General features: G+C 31.9%; 1 protein-coding gene across 5 annotated transcripts in view; it reads left to right on the plus strand.

Moving 5' to 3' along the window:
* The window catches only part of LOC134720549 (irregular chiasm C-roughest protein-like), a 51,405-nt gene extending 33,767 nt beyond the window's left edge, over positions 1–17,638 (plus strand). For all 5 annotated transcript variants that reach the window (XM_063582865.1, XM_063582867.1, XM_063582863.1 and 2 more), the window contains 12 exons: positions 909–1,003; positions 7,874–8,071; positions 9,534–9,659; positions 9,910–10,224; positions 11,705–11,813; positions 12,075–12,226; positions 12,718–12,978; positions 13,433–13,729; positions 14,230–14,340; positions 15,015–15,181; positions 15,507–15,634; positions 16,353–17,638. In XM_063582865.1, coding sequence (XP_063438935.1) covers positions 931–1,003; positions 7,874–8,071; positions 9,534–9,659; positions 9,910–10,224; positions 11,705–11,813; positions 12,075–12,226; positions 12,718–12,978; positions 13,433–13,729; positions 14,230–14,340; positions 15,015–15,181; positions 15,507–15,634; positions 16,353–16,491 — 2,076 coding nt within the window. In that variant the 5' untranslated portion in view covers positions 909–930 and the 3' untranslated portion in view covers positions 16,492–17,638. The remainder of the gene's footprint in view (positions 1–908; positions 1,004–7,873; positions 8,072–9,533; positions 9,660–9,909; positions 10,225–11,704; positions 11,814–12,074; positions 12,227–12,717; positions 12,979–13,432; positions 13,730–14,229; positions 14,341–15,014; positions 15,182–15,506; positions 15,635–16,352) is intronic.
* The last annotated feature ends 3,603 nt before the right edge of the window (positions 17,639–21,241 follow it).

The raw sequence follows: 21,241 nt of genomic DNA on the forward strand, positions 1-21,241 counted from the left end.
CTGTCAGATATAGCAAGGTTAAGTTCTGACGATTGTCAGGAAGGAAGTCAACTGATCTATGACATGTTAGTTGTTTGACATATCAGGGGGAAATAAAATGATCATCTGTCTGAGACTATACAGGTTGGGTGGTAGTGTTTGGCACAATCAGGGAAGACAAATTAAGGGATGTCTCTGACTGAAAGAACACACGAATTAAGAGTTGTCTTAAGGGATACAGTTAAGTAGGCCTCATATCACACTTGCATCTAAAAATTAATAATGAGGGTTGGTTGAAATCAAAACTTCTTCACCACAAAAGAGATGATTTCAGATTCCCAATTTTGATCTTTCCATTTCTATGTAGTAACATTTAGGCAGTGCCTGCATATGGAGTATATATCTCCCAATTGATGCGATAATTCCAGTGCTTGTATTTTCTATCATGATTTCCTTGATAGAGGGTTACTGCTCACAAGGAAGCTATTAAACCAAGAGTTTCAAATGGTGAAGTTAAAATCATCCCTTCATAAATTTGGATCAGGATCTGCTTACACCTGAGATCACCCCCAGTTTTTGGTGGGGTTTGTGTGCTTAGTCTTTAGTTTTATATATTGTGTCATGTGTATTATTATTTTTTAATTTTTAGCTATGGCGTTGTCAGTTTTTTCCATCTACTAAGTTTGACTGTCCCTCTGGTACCTATTTCCCCTCTTTTAAGGATTAACTTAAGGGATATCTGTTGGGGAAATTAAAAATAAATTAAGATTTATCATCAAGTATATTTTTCAGGAAAAGTGAAGATCCTTATGTTTTTCATGAGTGATGTCTGTTATATGTAATGTACATAATTTTAATTTGAAAATCAAACCCTTAATTATTCTATCAGAGTTAGAAAAGTTGTTTTATCTTTAAATCTTCTTTTTCAGATTAAAGTGAAATAAAGACAAGATGGAACACATAGAACCAATGAAGCAACTAGTATTTTACATTTCCATAGCAACAATTTTATTTATGAAAACAGGTATGATGTAATTAATGACAATAGAAGTATTACAGATGCACAAACATATTTGAATGAAAACAAATCCCCTTTGTATCTGGATTGTAGAGAATTGTCTTGTAGTAAATAAAGGTTCAAATCATAACCTTCAGGTTTGGTTATAAATTTGAGTGTTGCATGGTTAAAACCCTTGTTCAAGTTCAAGTTGGTTGACCGTTATGGAATAACTGTTTCACAAATGATATTGGATATGTTCTTCACGTCGTAACTACAATCCCCTTCTCTTTCATGAATGTGACCTACCGAATTAGACTTTTTACCGGATTTGTTATCACATAAGCAACATGACGGGTGCCGCATATGGATCAGGATCTGCTTACCCTTCCAGAGCACCTGAGATCACCCCTAGTTTTTGGTGGGGTTCGTGTTGTTTATTCTTTAGTTTTCTATGTTGTGTCATGTGTATTATTGTTTGTTTGTTTGTCTTTTTCCTTTTTAGCCATGGCGTTGTCAGTTTGTTTTAGATTTATGAGTTTGACTGTCCATTTGGTATCTTTCGTCACTTGTCTTTTCCTTGAAATCATTAGAAAAAAATAAATCTCCAAAGACATTGAAATAATTAATTTTGAGCAGAGTGGCATTTATTAAAATCTCAATAAATGTAGATTAGAAACAACACAAAAAACCCATCAGATGTAATTGCACCTTTCACAATGTTGGTCGGTTTACTTATATGATATTTATTTTCTGAATTCTATTTTTCTATTCCTGGAAGTGTTGAAGAAATTATTCAATACTCATGTACTGTTGTTGTCACAAGAGAAGTGTGAATCTACGCTCTAAGATAAACAAAAATGATGTGGAGAAAAGTGGAATTGAACATTCTAAGATAAACACAAATGTGAGAGAATGTTGATTTTTGTAGTGTATCTATCAACATAATAGAATTAATAAAACAGAGATAAAACACAAACACAAAAAAACACTTGGCATTAAAACATTTCATACAACAAAGAACTTTATTCAAAACACGGAGCTTGAACTAATCTAACCTTTGATTCAGGAACAATTAGTTTACTTACTAAGTCTCAAAAACTAAGTACACATTTAACTATGCTAATATGACACACATTTCCTTCAAGGACAACAGTTGTAAAATTAGTTAAAGGCAGTTTATTTGTAATTGAATAAAACAACATCTGTTATATACATCACAAGGAGACAGCAACTCATGGACACAAGGAAAAAAAGATATTTAGAGGTCAACAGAGCTGTTAAAAAATCATCAAGCTTCTGTACAATAATATGTCAACCACTAAATCATATTAGGAGAGAAGTTATTAAGATTTGATGGATTAATACCAAAATACTTTGAAAAATAAAGGAGTTCTAACTATTGATATATGACCTTGATAGTTCATTTTAAATAATCCAGCTTCTATACAATATGGTAAATGATAAGTCATATGTTTTCAAAGGTCAGACCAGAAATTATTAATATTTTGATTGCATGAACACCACAAATACTTCTGAAAAATAGAGGATTTCTGAGTATATATATATGACCTTGATAGTTCACAATGATTTACCTAGGATCACACAAGGTTCTAAATCCACATTATAATTGATACCTGTGACCTTGATGTTTATAGTTTGATATATAAACCTGGATATTTATAATGATTAACTGGAGATAAAGTGCAGTGAATGTATTAGCAGCGCCAGTAAAGCCAGTAAAATGCACTTTCATAAATCATCATGGAAGATAACTAGGTTAGAACATTATATAATTTGGGAAAAATATATACAAAAACAAGTTTCTGTATTCAGCAAGATTTTTAATTGTGCAAAAGTAGATTTTTGAGTAAGACATTAATATTCATCAGCAATACATCAGCAATGCAGATTTATGTTTGAATCTTTTGTTCTTGTCCTGAAATTCTTTGATATCATTACCTATATAACCATAAAAATAACAAAATTGTTGAGCATGCATCTTGTACTAAAGCTAAGTATATATTTATATGCATTTGATTGATTTGATTCGTTCACAAGTTCATCAGTGAGTCTGTTTACATGTCCATGTGTTCATCAGTGAGTCTGTTTACATGTCCATGTGTTCATCAGTGAGTCTGTTTATATGTCCATGTGTTCATCAGTGAGTCTGTTTACATGTCAATGTGTTCATCAGTGAGTCTGTTTACATGTCCATGTGTTCATCAGTGAGTCTGTTTATATGTCCATGTGTTCATCAGTGAGTCTGTTTACATGTCCATGTGTTCATCAGTGAGTCTGTTTACATGTCCATGTGTTCATAAGTGAGTCTGTTTATATGTCCATGTGTTCATCAGTGAGTCTGTCTACATGTCCATATGATCATTAGTGAGTCTGTTTACATGTCCATGTGTTCATCAGTGAGTCTGTTTACATGTCCATGTGTTCATCAGTGTGTCTGTTTACATGTCCACGTGTTCATCTGTGAGTCTGTTTAAATGTCCATGTGTTCATCAGTGTGTCTGTTTACATGTCCATGTGTTCATCAGTGAGTCTGTTTACATGTCCATGTGTTCATCTGTGAGTTTGTTTACATGTCCATGTGTTCATCAGTGAGTCTGTTTACAGGTCTATATGTTCATCTATGAGTCTGATTTTTTTTTCTATGGTCTGGTTGTTGTCTCTTTAACTAATACCTCATTTCCTTTCTCAATTTTATGTTCATCAGTGAATCTGCTTACATGTCCATGTGTTCATCAGTGAGTCTGTTTACATCTTATGGTGTTCATCTCTCAGTCTGTTTACACATGTGTGTGTCATTTGTGAGCCTGTTTACACATCTGTGTGTTGTGTTCATCTGTTAGTTTGATTATATATCAACTGAAAGCTTTAGAATGCTGTGATAACATTTGTATGGAATATTGAAATTTTGTTCTTTTGAAATTCTTGTTTATCTTTTCAAGAGTTGTTACATATAATGCAATCACTCACATGTGCCTTGAATGGTCTACTTGAAACTTTACCTTTTGATGGAATAGTTAAAGTAAGCTTGTTTTGATGAAAAGAATTGTTGTTTGCAATTTCAAAGATATGCGACTTTTAGCAGTTAGTTTCATATGTCGCAAAATAACTTGAGTTAGTTAAGATAAATTTTCTTTGCACTTTCCACTGTGAAAAACCAGCTGTGAATGCATGTCTCTTGAGCAGATCATATTCATTTTACCACTGGCATGACTGGCTAACAAGATTTGGGAAGGGTTGTTGTTGTTAAGTCATGTTTGTTTATTCAAAAAGTACATACTTAAAAATCTGTGGTTAGACTTGAATTGAAACCTTACTCTATCTTTTCCTGAATTGAGTTTAGAAAAGGGGTTTATTGAGATAGCATAGGCCCTTTCAATGCTAAACCCTTATGTTCTCAATAATAATATCATGTTTATCAAATATTGCAGAAGCATAAGTCCTATAGATCCCAGGTGGAACCATAAAGGGGCTTCTTGTTCAATTTTTCAATTTTAAAATTTCTTTGATCATTTAAGCAATGCAAAATATGGGAGGAAATAGTTGTGTTTGAATTATTTTGATATCAATTCATTTAGATAAATATTAATTTAATTGATAAAGGTAGGCATGTTAGGTGATTATATGTAATATAGATAAACAATATGTTTGGTAGAAATAGACACATGCTCATGAGGAGATAAAAACAACAATTCTACAGGTTGACTCATACTAAACACATGTGAAAATTAACTTTATAATTGTTAGTGGTAAAGTTTTGTTCGTCAGTACATTGTTTTGCACCAGAGTTTTTTCTTGGTCTTGACTCATCGCAGTAGTCAATACAATTACACAATATATGATTGTTTGATGTAAGATTTCATCAGTTGTATGCCTTGCCAAGGAAAAATAATGAATGAAGTCAAGAAAGCAGAACCATGACAGACTTTTACAAACTTTTTTATGGCGAAAATTGTGTGCATAAAAAACCTCGGGTTGTATGATCAGAACAATCTAGTAGAATAAGAATAGTAGTATGTCAGATTCCATTAGAATATTTAAAAAGTTCATAATGGCTTAGGTATTGGTCACCTTAGTCTAAATAGATAATACATTGTCTTATCAGGGACTATGCTGTATGGGCTTTGCTCATTGTTGAAGGCCGTACAGTGACCTATTGTTGTTAATGTTTGTGTCGTTTTGGTCTTTTGTGGATAGTTGTCTCATTGGCAATCATACCACATCTTCTTTTTTATGCCCCACCTACGATAGTAGAGGGGCATTATGTTTTCTGGTCTGTGTGTTCATTCGTTTGTCTGTCCCTCCGTTTGTTCGTCTGTCTGTCCCGCTTCAGGTTAAAGTTTTTGGTCAAGGTAGTTTTTGATGAAGTTGAAGTCCAATCAACTTGAAACTTATCACACATGTTCCTTATGATATCATCTTTCTAATTTTAATGCCTTATTATATTTTTTATCCAATTTCATGGTCCATTGAACATGGAAAATGATAGTGCGAGTGGGGCATCCATGTACTTTGGACACATTCTTGTTATATAATGACTTATGTAGCGTATCATTTAGGAGAAGAGTCAAAATACCTGTTGCACAGATTTGTTTTCACAATACTAAGAATCATACATTTTAAAAGACTGTTGACTGAAATGTTTGCACTCACATAGACCCATTAGGATGAAAAAGAAAATATATTTGGTTAAAGTTTAAATATTTTCCCAAGCATTGAAGAATCTTCTCATTCTGGTATCATGCTGTGTTGAAGTATAAACTAACAGTATGAAAGAGAAGTCAGTAATTTGTAAGTAAAATGGCTGAGATTTTAAACACTAGGTTTGATGTAATAAAAAATAAAAATATTCTTCATTCTCACACCTAATAGTACTGAACAAACAACTCAAAACAAAACTGATGACACAGTTACTTTACAAACTGTATATGTTTGATGTAGGAGTGGCAACACTAGGGATTCCTACAATATTCTTCTCTGCTCACTTTCTGATATTTTAATTATATCTCCATAACTAATGTAAGAAAAGGTTTAATAAAGTCACTTTTTTATATTGAAAAATACAACTATACAGATTACCTCCCCCTGTCAAATTTTGTTCTTTTAATTTATTTATTCTATTCTAAACATTTTAGCACAGCCCTATTCCCTAGAGTGGTTTCCTTCAAGTACAAAAGATTTTAGGCTAGATTAACAACTTAACACTCTTGCTTGGAGTCTAACCTGTTTGAAACATTTTGAGAAAGTGATTTTTTCCAGATTTTCCTTGCAATCTGCAAGATTTCTATGGGTACACTAACTTTACATACCAGACTGTTTATAAACAGTAATTTATTGAGTATATACTGTGAGTTTACAAGTTTGATCTTTTTATAGCCAGTAAAAGTCATTGAATAGAAACATTAAGTTAGAGAGGAACAATCTGTTTCTTAGATAAAATCAGGTATTAAATCTTATATCATACCATCTTTATTTTCTTCCTAACAGTATCGCAGGATAATAACAATATGTTTAGTCAGTAAGGGCTTTTGGTAGAGATTGTGATGTTTAATTTTATAAATCTGCACTAAACTTTAATCATTTCAAGAAATGGTTTCTGCTTTTTGCTCTTTTTTGAAAGCTGTACTAACATATTTATTTAAAGTTTTTCATCTGAAAAGATTTCAAGCATCAATTCTGGCTTTCTGTGTAATTATTCTGTACCATGTGATGTATGTTACTGTTTTTGTAGTGGTATTTTCAAAGGAGTCTGTTGGTGTGTTTGGTGTGTTTGGCGTGTATAGAAAGAATCACTAGTAAATAATCATATCCCAAGTTTATTATTGCAAAAGATTTGGTAGCGTAATTTTCTAAAACAATAACTACAGACTAATGATAATAAAAGTCTTGAGTAATTTTCTTTTTGAAATGTTCATAATTCCAAAGTGATTGTTATCATCCTTGATGTTCAGTCAAATGTATACCAATATATTACCTCCCTTTGTTCTGGGGGAAGGAAACCGATGTGTAAGTTTTGGTTTTGTCATCACTGTAACCCATAAATATGATTTATAAGGGGGATATGATAGCTTCAAAGGAAATTATAAATACAATGGTTTTATCTTTAGACTTGTACTGTAATAGTACATTTACTGAGCAATCTAGCAACAGTACTGCAAGGTCTTCTTCAGAGCTTAGAACCTACTAGTCAAAAGGAAATTATAAATACAATGGTTTTATCTATAGACTTGTACTGTAATAGTACATTTACTGAGTAATCTAGCAACAGTACAGCAAGCTTCTTCAGAGCTTGGAACCTACTAGTCAAAGGAAATTATAAATATGATGGTTTTATCTATAGACTTGTACTATAATAGTACATTTACTTCAGAACTTGGAGCTTACTTGACTGTGGGGAATTACCTGGTAAAGTACAAGTTCTCCAGAGCTAGGAGGCCACGGATCTTAGCAATAACAGCACCAGTTCTTCTGAACTTAGAACTTCTAGTATATAAAGCAATTATAGCACATGTTCTTCATTTTCGTCTGACCTTCAAACCTACTTAACGGTAAAGAATCATAGTCCAAGATTTCAATAACCTGGAGCCTACTAGATTGTGGGGAATTATAGTATAAGTTCTCAAGAGCTATGAGCCCACGGATATTATAGCACCAGTTATTCTGAACTTGGAACCTACTACTCTTAAGCAATTATACCACATGTTCCAATACTGGGTTATTAAAGGAGCAAAATTTTGGTATATATTAGTAAAATATATTAACTATATGAACAATTTATAAAGCAGCACAGCATAGATTTTGTAGGTTGTTTGTTTGGTGTTTTAACAGATAAATTTAACATTATTAACTGTATAGTCACTTGCTTGTCTTTTTCAGTATTATCAGTACAGACATTCTTTGAACAACCTCGGAGCCACAATGCTACTGTGAACAGTACAGTGATATTTAAATGTGTGATACAGAACAAAGCTGGGGAGGTTCAATGGATGCATGACGGATTATCCCTCGGATCAGACAGAGATTATTCAGGGTATGACCGATACTCAGTCATCGGTGGACGTAATGGGGTCCTTGGTAAGATACATTTTATTTCTTTGTTAATTAAAAAAGAGGGCTGGTTAGTTTTATATTAACAAAACCCTGAAAAAGTTGTCATTACAATTCCAAAATTTCGTTGAAAAGTAATAATAAGCTAGAAAAAATACTTTGGATTCATTTATTTTCGTGGATTAAAAAAATCTTGAATGTTCTTGGATATTTAATTTCGTGGTTTTGCAGAGTCTGTATATATAAACCTATATAAAAGTTTGTATTCGTTGAACATTCAATTTCATGGTTTTGCTGTACCCACGAAATCCACTAAAATTGGTATCCTACGAATAATAATGAATCCACAGTATACAATATTTGGAAACAATCATGTCATGATATTTGATATTTTAAAGACATTTGCTTCAAAAGTAGTATTAAGCCAAATTATTTTATTTTTATTTTTACCTGTTTGTAAAGTGTATTACTCATGAGTGTAAGTTCTTAGAAAGCAGATTTAAGACACATCATATCATGTAAGTATTATGGTCTTGGGTAACTGACCAACTTGTTACAAGTATCTTAGGTACAAACAGTAGTGTACTTGTCTGAAAACATTAGATTGAAGTGAAAGTTGCATGAATTCTGTATAAACAGTAATGACTTATTCTGGACGTTGAACTTGTGTTTTACTTCAGAAGTTTGTTTTTATAAGAATCAAAAGTGATACAAAACAAATTATGTCTGTCAGGTACCTGACTTATGTCAGACGGGAGAAGTTTGTGGTGTATTAATAAAACTCAAATAATAGATTATCAAAGAAATCTGTAAGAATTTATAATAATAAGTAGGAATAAAAAGAGTTATGAATTAATTGAGAATCTGACAAAAAACCAGCATTGCAAGTTTATATCTGCAAACTCCAAAACGACTCCCTCCCTCAGAGAACTTTAAGCACAAAAGAACCTAATGCATCACCTTAATATGTTGTGAAACTATTTTTCCTCATATACCTTTCATGAAAATCGTTTCTGGAAGTCCTTTCCTGGTATGTAGAACTGCTTAGCAATAATGAAGCTCAGTATTCAAACAAAGTTGAGCATTATTTTGTGTGTTTTTTTAACTTCTCACCATTGCTCTACACACTCATGACACAACAGCAAACCATTATTTATATCAGTATTCTTCCCAAAAAGGAGAATAAATCTTATTCAGTTCAGTTTTTGGTTCCAAATTGAGTGTCAAGAAACCCTTATATCATGGTTTGAAATGTTAAACATGAGTTGAAACACCATTTTATATTCTTTGAATGCCTGTTTTGAGGAATATTTTTTTTTAAATAGAGATTTCTATTATTTTGTCAACACCTTATATGGAACATCTGCAAGTCGACCAAAACAGTTAAACGTCTTTAACAGGTAAACTCTGAAATAAAACTTTTCCAACTTTTTAACACTTTGTAGATTTTGAACTTGATTCTTTTCACAGTTGTTATTTATATTTTCAGAGGAATTCAGTTTAAAAATAACGGATGTACAATTAAAGGACGATGGTGAATATATATGCTTTGTTCTACGGACACAGTCAGATCTTAGTATTAAAACTGATCCACCAGTTACTCTAAATGTGTTAGGTATGTAAACAATATGATTATGAATTATAAAGTTACTCTCGCTTCTGTGAATTAAGATTGTAAGGTTTGACAGAAATTGTGATAGTCCCTTAGTAATATACCGGTACATATTTGTTTAGGAGCCACTGAAATCCTGCCTACGGTAAATGGTTATGTTATGTATGTTTACTATTAAAGATTTCAGTAGAAGCATTTACTCTCTCAATAAAATCTTAATATAAGTTTGAAAAGTTACATAATTATTTTACAGTAAGACCAGATCCTCCAGTGATACAAGGGGGAAGTTTACAGAAAGTTACATTAGGGGAGCATAAGAATTTATCTTGTACCTCAGCCAATGGCAAGCCAGGAGCAGAGATCACATGGTATAAAGATTCTGTACGAATTGTTGATAAAGTGTTCAGTGTGACTGATAGAAACGGTGTTAAAGACAAAAGGGAGACAACTATCAGTCATGTGACCATTATTCCTACAGAAGAGGATCATGGGAAGAGAATAGAATGTCGGGCGGCTAATGCAGTACAAATTCAACCATTGAAAGCACTGGCTACTTTAGATGTACAATGTATGTATGAGTTATCTCCCTTTAAATCCCAAATCAATATAAAACAATCTCCTAAAAGTTGCATCTTTGTGAACTAAATCACTTTCATGCATTTTGCTTGAAATCACAAAATGGACTTTCAATTCTTACATGAACTCTTGAATTAGATATGGTCAAAGTCTGATATTCTTAAGCCAGAGAAAATGGCAACTGTAAGGAACCTTACATTTATCTTTGAAATATGAATGAAAGGAATATTTGAAATGTTGGATATTTTAATGAAGAAATGATTTAGTGCAAAATAAAGGAATGTACAAAACCAGATTTAAACGTGAAAATGAAAAATGCACAAACCGATACAAATTTATAGACAGAAAATTGAAGCCACATACTGTGTTTTCATTCAATTTCACCTGTTCTCCTCTGTTGTTAAAACCATAGAACTTTAGAAACAGTTATATTAACATTAAAATCATTCTATAAATTAAAAAAATTAAATACAGAGCTTATTTCTATTAAGATATAAAAACTTATGATGAGAATTTATTAGGTGTCAAGTTTAATGGTTGAAAATTAGTTTTTATTGACACATTTAATGACCTTTATCTGTTTTATGACAGGATAGCTATCATCACGAGCTTCCTGTTATAGAAACAAGCACCTGCTTCACAAATGTCAGACTCGCTTCTCTAAATGTTAAAAAACAATCCATGTTGGCACCCTGCATCGATTATCATTTAACTCTTACTTAATATTTTATGCATTAAATATCAGGAAATAAATTGGCAGTAGTGGATCCAGAAATTTGCTTAAAAGGGGGGGATGCTCCAGTCATGCTTCAAAGATTCCCTAAATGATCAAATGTATTGACTATACACTGCATTGTCATGTAGTTCTTACATTTGTATATATTGGTGTTTGGACATATAAAGGGCACCTTGAGGGTATGATTACAAACCGGATTGTATCAATAAGTAAATATACACCTACCGGAAGAAAGAGAGAGAAATATTTCAATAAATATTACATTAAAACCTGAACCATATTGTGGTTATCTCCCTTTCCACATTACTTGGATTGTTAAGGTTGAGAACAAAACTCTGTTATTCTTATCTAAATGCCAAGAAGGAGCTAAGCAATTGAAACCACTCCTTTGTATAATTGAAGAGATAATTGATTTAATAAACCACCTTAAATAGTGTTCTTAAGTCTGCAAAAGTCCAGAGCCATGCTATAATTTGATAGATTCTTAGGTCAGAAACAAATGACAGGTTGGTCGTCTAAAGTTGTTATGGACCAATGTCTCATGGTATTTATTCATTTTGACTCCATTTAAGTCTCATTAAGCCCTGTTTCACTCAAGTCTAGTCAGTTAAGTTGTTGTAGGTCCTGTCTCTAATATCTGGTTTACAGTAGGACATTTTGTATACAGGTAATTTTCAAAGACTGACAAATAACATAAGGCAAACCACTATAAATATATGCCTTTTATCTCTTACAGTTAAGCCTAGTATTACCCTGAAAGTTAATATTACACGAAAGCTACGAGAACATGACTACGTTAGATTTACATGTGATGCTAAAGCAAATCCTTCACAAATCACTTGGAAGTAAGTATAGTTTTTAAGGCGTACTCAAAAATATTTATCTGATGATTATAGCCCTAGTTTATTTTTCATCAATGTTGACTGTTATGTGTTGATCCATCAATGTGTAGTTTTAGAAGCATGGTTTGGCAGTGCCACCTTTCTACTTGTTATTTTCTAATAACCAGAAAGCTGGACATTCACAATAGGTTAAGAGTAAGATCATTCTCTTTGTAAAATTTATATTGTGATAGGTTCTTTATAATCTGTCTGTATATTTTGTAGATGGTATAAAGACGGAGAGTTTATCCCCGGTGAATCAAAGTTTACGTTGGACATTGCCAACCTAAACCGAGATGATCATCGTAGTATACTGATGTGTGAGGGAGAGAATGCTATTGGTGTTTCTAAGGCAACTACCACACTAGATATAGAATGTAAGTGCTATCGGTGTTTCTAGGGTAACAACCACACTAGATATAGAATGTAAGTGCTATCGGTGTTTCTAGGGCAACCACCACACTAGATATAGAATGTAAGTGCTATCTGTGTTTCTAGGGCAACCACCACACTAGATATAGAATGTAAGAATCTTTGTGAATTAGAAGTATGAAACAGGTTTTCCAATGACAACTGTCATTATCTATCTATATAAATCTGTAAGTTAGCTTCCAAAAACTAATATTAAATGCAGCAACCAGTTGTGACATTTATTTCTACAAAAGTAGAACATAATTGTATGCTGGATGAAAAATCAGCTTCTTCAAGGGTATTTCATAGTTTTATCATTTATATTTATCAAGCTAATATTTAGTTTTTGCTGGGTATTTTAATTTCTGGTTTTCCCTTTCACAGGAAAAAAATTGTTCATGTCACAAATATTAATAAATTACCAGTGTTAGTTTAATCTTATTTATTTATTCTGTAGATGGTCCTAAGTTTGTCAACCTAAATAGCCATATACCTGTTGACCTTGAAACATCAGTGACCTTGACCTGTGAAGCAGACGGCAACCCTTTACCCAGTATTATATGGCGACGTGGGAGTTACCCTGATGCCTTGAGTACAGAGAGACAGTACACTGTACATAACATACAAGACCATGATCTAGGGCTATATAAATGTACAGCTTCATCCATTAATGCTGGGTTTGCTCCAATTGATGCAGAAATTTACCTCATGAGAAAAGGTTTGTTCTTAGGCCTGATCTAGTATTTTTGAGTGGGAAAAGTGACTTCTTTTTCTATGAGAGAGAAGGGTGAAGTGACATTCCATTAATTTTCAGTTTTAAGTTTGTGTAATAATATTCTGTTTTCAAGAAAACAATACAGCAAAAAAACAAAACAAGTTACTGTAACAGTATATTGCAGTAAGTGAGACAGGAATTTACCAACAATATCAAAAATTACCTCTTGATTTGAAGGTTTGTTAACTTTTAATTTGATTTTTAATCCTTAACTAAAGGGGATTATTTCTCTCCCATATCAATAAGAGTATTTTACTTTTTCTGTGTGTATGATATGGATATCAGAAATGATGCAGTTAGAAGTCATTTCCAAATATATTGAATATTTTCTGGGTGTTCCATGATGTACTATCAAATAGTAGAACTATATAATTTATGTAAGATGATGTTGTTTTAGATCAACCAAAGATAACCAGTTCTAAGATACAGTACGCTGCAAAGGGATCAACAGCAGACATAGAGTGTAAAGCAAGATCTGTTCCTAATGCAGACGAGGTTATATGGATACGTAATGGAAAAGAGATAGACTTTGCTTCGTCAGAACGATACTCGTTCTCAGAAACACGGAAACCAGATGGTGTTATAAATACATTACACGTACAGGATTCAGATGATGATGACTTTGGAGTTTATAATTGTACAGTGGTTAACAGTATGGGACTGGATTTCATGGCTATTACTCTCAATCAGAAAGGTAGATAACTCTTAATTAGAAAGGTAGATAACTCTTCATCAGAAAGGTAGATAACTCTCAATCAGAAAGGTAGATAAATCTTAATCAAAAAGGTAGATAACTCTCAATCAGAAAGATAGATACATGTATCTTAAGTTATTGTCATTGTAAAATTACGAAGATGTGAAATGATTGCCAATGAGACAACTGTCCACCAGTGACCAGTTGACATAGGAGTTAACAACTGCAGATAACTGTACTGCCTTCAACAATCAGCAAACTCGTACCACATAGTCAGCTATAAAAGGGCACAGAAAAAGCAAATGCAAAACAATTCAGAGAAAACAGCCTAATTTACAAATAAATGAACCAAAACAAATATGATATTTAGCATCATTGATCAAGACAGTCAATAAATATTAATAACTCTTAATCAGAAAGGTATTACTTGTTTTCCTAAATGTTAATACATATGTATATCTAATGATTTACCAGATTTAATTTTGAATGTGTTTTTGTAGAAATCCTTGCTTTGTCATACATAGTAGGCGGAGTTATTGGTGGTGTGGCTGTTATATTTATCATTGCTATAGCTTGTGTGTTATACCATCGATACAAAGGTTCAGATAACGGTGAGTAAGTTATAGTGGTCAGCCTCTAGATCTGCTACTTTTTTGTCCCTGGGGCAACACATTGCAGGGGACATAATAAGTGGGTCTCATTTGGGTCTAAGCGTGATGCTGGATTACCAATTTTTTTATAAGCCTGACATGTGAAATACAAGTTATTGTGCTGTGAAAACAGGAAATGAAGTCTAGAGAGACACGTGAAATAACAAAAAAATGAGAATTGCTTACGTACATAGTGTTAGTGAGATACAGGAATCTGATAAAACAGTAAGCAGGATCTGGGATCAGAACCCCCAATGAGACCCCCTTTTAACATCGGGCATCTGTCAGTCTAGCCTTTTTGGCGCTTTCACGTTAACAATTCTAGCCAGATTTTTATAAAACTTATACCACAGGTTTATTTTTGGAATGTCTTCCAAGAGCTTGAAAATCAGTGCCAATCAATTACTTGTAAAAAAGTTATTAGATGAGTTATACCCCTTGGAAACTTCTTATATTGAAAATGATATTGTTAGAACTCTCATGTGTTCAAATCTTGCCAGATTTTTATGAAATTTTTATCAAAGGCTATATCAGCAATGTTGTTTATCAAGTTGAATCAAATTTGTATAGACTTGTTAATCACAAACACACACACACACTCAATCTAATAGAAATTATTTCCCTTTTCATTGTAGAATCCTATGCAGAAACAGATAGTAATACAGAAATAAAAAAGAGAGAGAAATCTGACTCACCAACAGAATTCCAGAAAGGTACATTAATGGACCAGTGGCGCCAAGATCTCAATTTCCATTGTCCCCCAACTGATTTTGATGAAGTTTATGGTAAAATGAATGGCACTGTAAGTATAACATTTAAAGTTGAGATATCCCCCTTTCCTAACATTTATTAGTTAAAACATATTTTTTTATAGTGGATAAGGAAACAAGATATTGCAACTAATATTAATCCCTTTCCACTTTGTGAATGGGAGTGCTGCATTGTAAAGGCATTAACCTGCTCTATTTTCGAAACCCTGGCTACGAGTATGCCTAGGTCGCTGGTTTTCTCTGGCTTCCTTCTACAGTAAAAATTGTCTACAATGAAATATCAAAGTGTGCTGACTGTGGTGTTAAACACCATAATTGATTATCAGTTTAATATTATAATTCTATTGCATCTTTCAGGAATCAAAAGTTACAAGTGGTTATGGAACTTTAAGATCAGAAAATTACATCAATGGTTATGACAACCACAATGGACATTTATTTAGTGATTATATACATAGATCTGATGAAACAATACCTGGGGAAAGGTGAGTTATTTATAGATCTGATGAAACAATACCCAGTTAAAGAGAGTTTGTTATATGTTCCATAAGGATGAATATTTAGATGATGTTTCAGGGTTGATGTTGTAGTTGTCCTTTGCACCAACTTTTTATGGGGGACTTGGAAATACTGGGCCTCCATCAGTCAGTGCATCCATCCTTTCTTATTAGCGCTCTTAATGTACAGTTGTTCATAGACTTATATCAGCAATGTCTCGGCTATATTAACAATAAGTGCTGATCAAAATTTTTAAACAGTTATGCCCTTTGAAATATTAATTTTAAAAGAAATCACATTTCATTTGCTATGAAGCCTTTATTTTGCTAAGCTATTTATAAATTGTTTTAACCCCCACTTTGAAGACAAAGCGGTCTGTTTTTTTAATAACCTAGATTGCTGATGACGTCATATATAAAGAATACAACTTTCTGCAAATCTTTGAAAAGGAATGATAAAAATCATTACAGAAACAGATTGCACCACTATAACTTGTGTATTTACAATATTTCTCCAATCTCAACAGTTAAATTTAAGCTACCCTGTATTTAAAAAGCTTGGCAAGCCACACACTTGAGTATGAAAATCTAATCTTGAGTAGAAAATTATATCTTGTTGCTGTGATGGAATCTATATATAATTTCATATTTGATGTTACAACTACATAACACAAAAAATATTAAATTTTCTATTTTTGATTTTCAGTCAAATGGATAATGGTGTACATCAATACGGAACCAGTACATTCCGGTCACGACCAGACTTTAACAAATCTTCAGATTCTGATCCATATCAACTTCCTCCAGCTGATATTTCTACAACAAAACTAGCTACAAATGTATGAAACACACTTTTTCATTGGTTTGTCATAACAAATTGTCTCATTGGTTTATAGCAGAACTTTGAATTTAAAAAGTTGCAGCCAATGATAATAACAATATTATATTCCTGTGGAACAAGCTTATAAACAGAGATTCAAGGTGTAATGTTGTGTAGCATTACAGATTTGCTATTAAGTGTCAAATGTAAAAAGACCTAAGAAAAAAGGTTAAGACTTTTATACATGGCGACTCTGATGACCTTGAAGTTTAGTTTTTCAAGGAATCCTCCTGAATTATTTCTGGCAACAAGTTGCCATGGAATTAAACCCTGTGTCAGAATAATAATCAGAAACAATGTTGAATCTATATAAAATCAGATACTAAAATGAAAGAGTCTTAAATAGTTGGTGCTAGCCAAGATGCCTGTGTGTCGATGGAAGTTACACGTTCAAAAAGTAGGAAATTAGTTGCAATGGTTTCCAACATAAAAGCGAGAACAAAAGTCGTATGTAAACTTTTTTAAGTTACATATGAATATTATACTAAAGAAACATGATCTCATGAATATTGATGATGCAATTGAAATTATTTCAAATATGTTTATTATTATGCAACACAGACAATGGAACTCTGTCGCAATCATCAAAACTGTGCCAGATAAATACAATACACTTGTCTGTCATTACAAAGGTTTAATTGTATTGTGAAGATTTCATAATCAAAGAAACTGTGTGTACATGTGTGTGTTGTGTAACATTAGTGCTAAGTGATTTCTACTTAAATGTGGCGCTGGTAGCTGTATGATGTTTGTGTACCAATAATTATTGTTATGTTTACTTTTTGATCATCGAGCACCTGTTTATCATGTTATATCATAATATCTGTTTACATCATATCATAATGTTTAATTTACATAATTTGTTGAGATATATAAATTCCTTGTCACTAACTTTTTCATTGCATTTGGATAAGCTGGACATAATAAATAATGGAATTTAAATTTAACTATAAAAAATTATTTTTGTTTTTGAACTCCAATTCTTAAAGGTGCACTTGTTTTGGTAATACTACTCATTAAAATCATGTGACCACTTCTTGACCAATGATATTGTCAGGATTAGATTAACTTTATTTTCTTTTGCCTATGGTGTATTTATAAGATACATTTATCATTAGGCCACGGTTTTTTAATTTGTTGGTTTACTGATTTTCTACATGAAAAAGTCGGGTCGGTCGGTCGGAAAAAAAAGAAAAAAAAAGATCTTTCAAGACAGAAGACTGATATGCAAAATAAAAATATGTTTCATCTTTCTAATAATATGTTTGTCATACTATTTTGTCATCGTTCTTGAATTTTAGTTTGATAAATATTATTGCTCAGCTGTAAACATTGCATGCCATTGTCTAATAAATTCCCGTTAAAAAAGGGGGGTACACGGACAAAGACGAAATTAAATCACAAACAAGAAAAACAGATTCACGTCAGTTATTTGACTTAGCTTTTAATCAAAACTTGGTGAAAAATAATAAGCACGAAAACTGATGAAGAAAAAAAAAGTAAAAACGTCGTACAAAATGTTTCAACACACGTGGAAAAAACGTAATAGACTTTTCCACAGGAAAAACGAGAATATCAGATTAAATAATCTGTTGTCATGCATTCCAGTTTTTTATCCAAATGGGCGATATTTTTTTAATATCTATGAAACAAGAAAATATCAAATGATTTGTTAAAATTCAGTACTTTAACTTGATGTCTTGAACTTCCACCTGTCCACATTTGGACAAGTCTATTTCTATAAGAACATGCATCTTACGGACTGATGACAAATAAGGGAAACGAACTTATTGTGTAATTGGTTTAAACACAGGTTTCGTTCCGCAAAATTATTTGCGCAAACTACATTTCAAGGTCATTAATAATTGATTTGTCTATTTTTAGAAACGTAAACTGGAAGTTTTATTTTTTCACAACAGAAAGTGTCATCACTTAACAGAAAGTGTCATCACTTCACTTTCTGTTAGTGATTAATGCATTTCATTTCAGAAAAAAAGGATATTTTAATTATTTTTCAGGGAAAATGCATTTGTTAGGGTCGGCGAGAATAAAAAAAAGCCTGAAAATTCGATTTTATTTTTATTCTCGAAATCGGCAAAATCGGGTCGGCGGATCCGTAAACCAACAAATAAAAAAATCCTGGCCTTACTTGTAGATGTAACATTTCATTCATTTTATGTAAATAAATCATGTGATCACTAGATAGTCTGCCAGCCAGTCAAGCTGTAATCATTCCATCCGACTCCTGGTCAGTATTGACCAACTGACCAATAGTATTGTAGTATTTTATTAGTCATGTGATGAAAACGATTCTGCTTCATGTATGTGTTTATTTTGATGCTATGTTTGTTATAATAGTTTGTTCTTGCCGGTCGCCCTGATGTTTTACAATAAGATCTCATGGTCATTATCCGAATGTTTTTATTAATATGAGTTCTGTATCAACCACAAGTAATCAATGCATCACACATATTCAGAAATTTCCTGACAGTTCAAAAATATTGTTAACCAGAGTTATGTGTTCAATAAATTAATGCTGGTTAAATACTAAGATATCCTCTAAGTCTTACTAGATTATATGTTTTGTTGGGTAGCTGTTTCATTTCTGTTTACCCCATATCTTAATCTTCAATCAAATTAATATAAGAAGTTCAAATATGGATTTGACCAACAAAACAATCTTTAGATATCAATATTGCATTTAGTGATTCTTAGTTCTTTTCTTTCTAATTGAAAGGAAATAAAAATCCATGAATAAATTTTAGCATTGGTTCCCATGAATATAGATAAATCAACACTATACAATATTGAGTTGATTTCTTTATGATGTTAAAACTTTTAAAGTTATCTTGAGATTTTTTGTTGTTTTTTTTTATTTTGCTGATCGTTCTAGTCATTTTACACAATATGCCTTTAGTTATACACACTAATTGTTTTGTTTTTTTACCTTTATGTGTTCTGAGTGTAAATAACTACACAATTTTTTTGTAAATTGTTTATTATAATGCTTTAAAATAGTTATTCCCAGGTTATTTTGTTGTACTTTCCCGAACAAAAGAGCATGTTTCTGACTGAAAAAATCTCTATCAACTCATAAGGCATCTTTATTAGATATTTAACCTCTTCTGCTTCTTTAGCTCTTTGGTTTAAATCTTATTACCAAAGGGAAGCAATCCTGTTTCACTATTAAGAAATATAAAATATATCTGCTTGCTAATTTTGATTGTTTGCTTGTTGAGATATATATTTTTAAATATTTAAAAAGCATAGAACTGTTTTTCTGCCAATAATTTAAAAACTTTTTTTTCCTTCCAAAGTATTGATTCAGATTTACCTAGTTCTTTATTGTTAATCTTTTCCCCTTTGACCTAAAGTCCATTCTCAAATTAAAGTTGGATTTGATGTAATCAAATGATGCTGGTCGTTTAAAAATTAATCAGGCTATGATTCATGTATTTATCATTGATCAAGGTTTTGCAATATAAATGGAAACTTTTATTTTTGCACTCAAAAAAAATTATAATTAAAGCAATATATGAGAAATGAATATGTGGAACATCAAAGGACCTTAAGGTGGAAATAATGGATTTGAATCCATGGAATTAGGTTGTAGAAGTCCCAATACAGATTGCTAGATCTACTTTGAACAAGATATCTTAAAAGAAATCCATGCATGTTATTGTTATTATTTATTTTGTTATACATGATTATAAGGAGATATATATTTTAGAATTCCTTACATTTGTAAATACATCATTCTGAAGTGGTCTAAAACTTTCATTATATTCACTGAGCTTTTTCTAATTGCAAACGCACATCTAAGTTATAGCAATTCATAACCTTTCCCCATATATTTTATGGTTGAATATTTGTGCTTTGTTGGGGGTTTTCCTGTTTTTCTTCGGTGGTTTTGAAAACAAAGTTTACATTGGTGAAAACTATTTAGGCCAGGTTTTACAGGTTATCCGTATAGACAGGTTATCATTATAGACTGGTTATCCTTATAGACAGATTTTACTGTACTCCAGATATTTTTAGTGGAAATCCCATTTTGTATTCCTTCCTTGAGTAACTTTATATACTTATTTGTTTATTATTGTTTTTCTGTAAATCTAGACTTCCTTCAGTATAGTAATTATTACTTCCTTCTTAATATAATAAAGTATTTCATGATTGATTTATTATAGCGTAAAGTGGATATGATGAAATTGCAGATCACTTAATAAAAGGCTATGTTCTAAGTTGTAATAGTCTGGCACTGTACACATATGTTTGTGTATTTATGTACACATATATTAAAGGTTAAAATTGAATGATGAATGTGTATTTTTTATGATAGAAAATGACTGGAAATTGTGTGCAATCAAGTATATTTGAAATAAAATATTATCAAACTACATAATTGTTTCTCTATTTTATCTGTTTGTTTAATTTATAGCTGAATTAAATGATGGAATTGTCCAGGGATTGGCGGATTATTCATTCATCAGCAGATAGTTAGATGGTTAAGTAGACTGAACCTGTAATTCTGTGGTTGTCATTTGTTGATGAGTTACATATTTGTTTTTCATTTATATTTTTGTACATGAATTTGGCTGTTAATTTTCTTGTTTAGAATTGTACATTTGTGATTTTGGGCCTTTTGTAGCTGAATATGCTATATTGGCTTTGATAAAGGCCGTACATTGACCTATAGCTTGTTATTTCTGTGGCAT

Source organism: Mytilus trossulus, chromosome 6 (assembly GCF_036588685.1).
Source record: "Mytilus trossulus isolate FHL-02 chromosome 6, PNRI_Mtr1.1.1.hap1, whole genome shotgun sequence".
NCBI lineage: Eukaryota > Metazoa > Mollusca > Bivalvia > Mytilida > Mytilidae > Mytilus > Mytilus trossulus.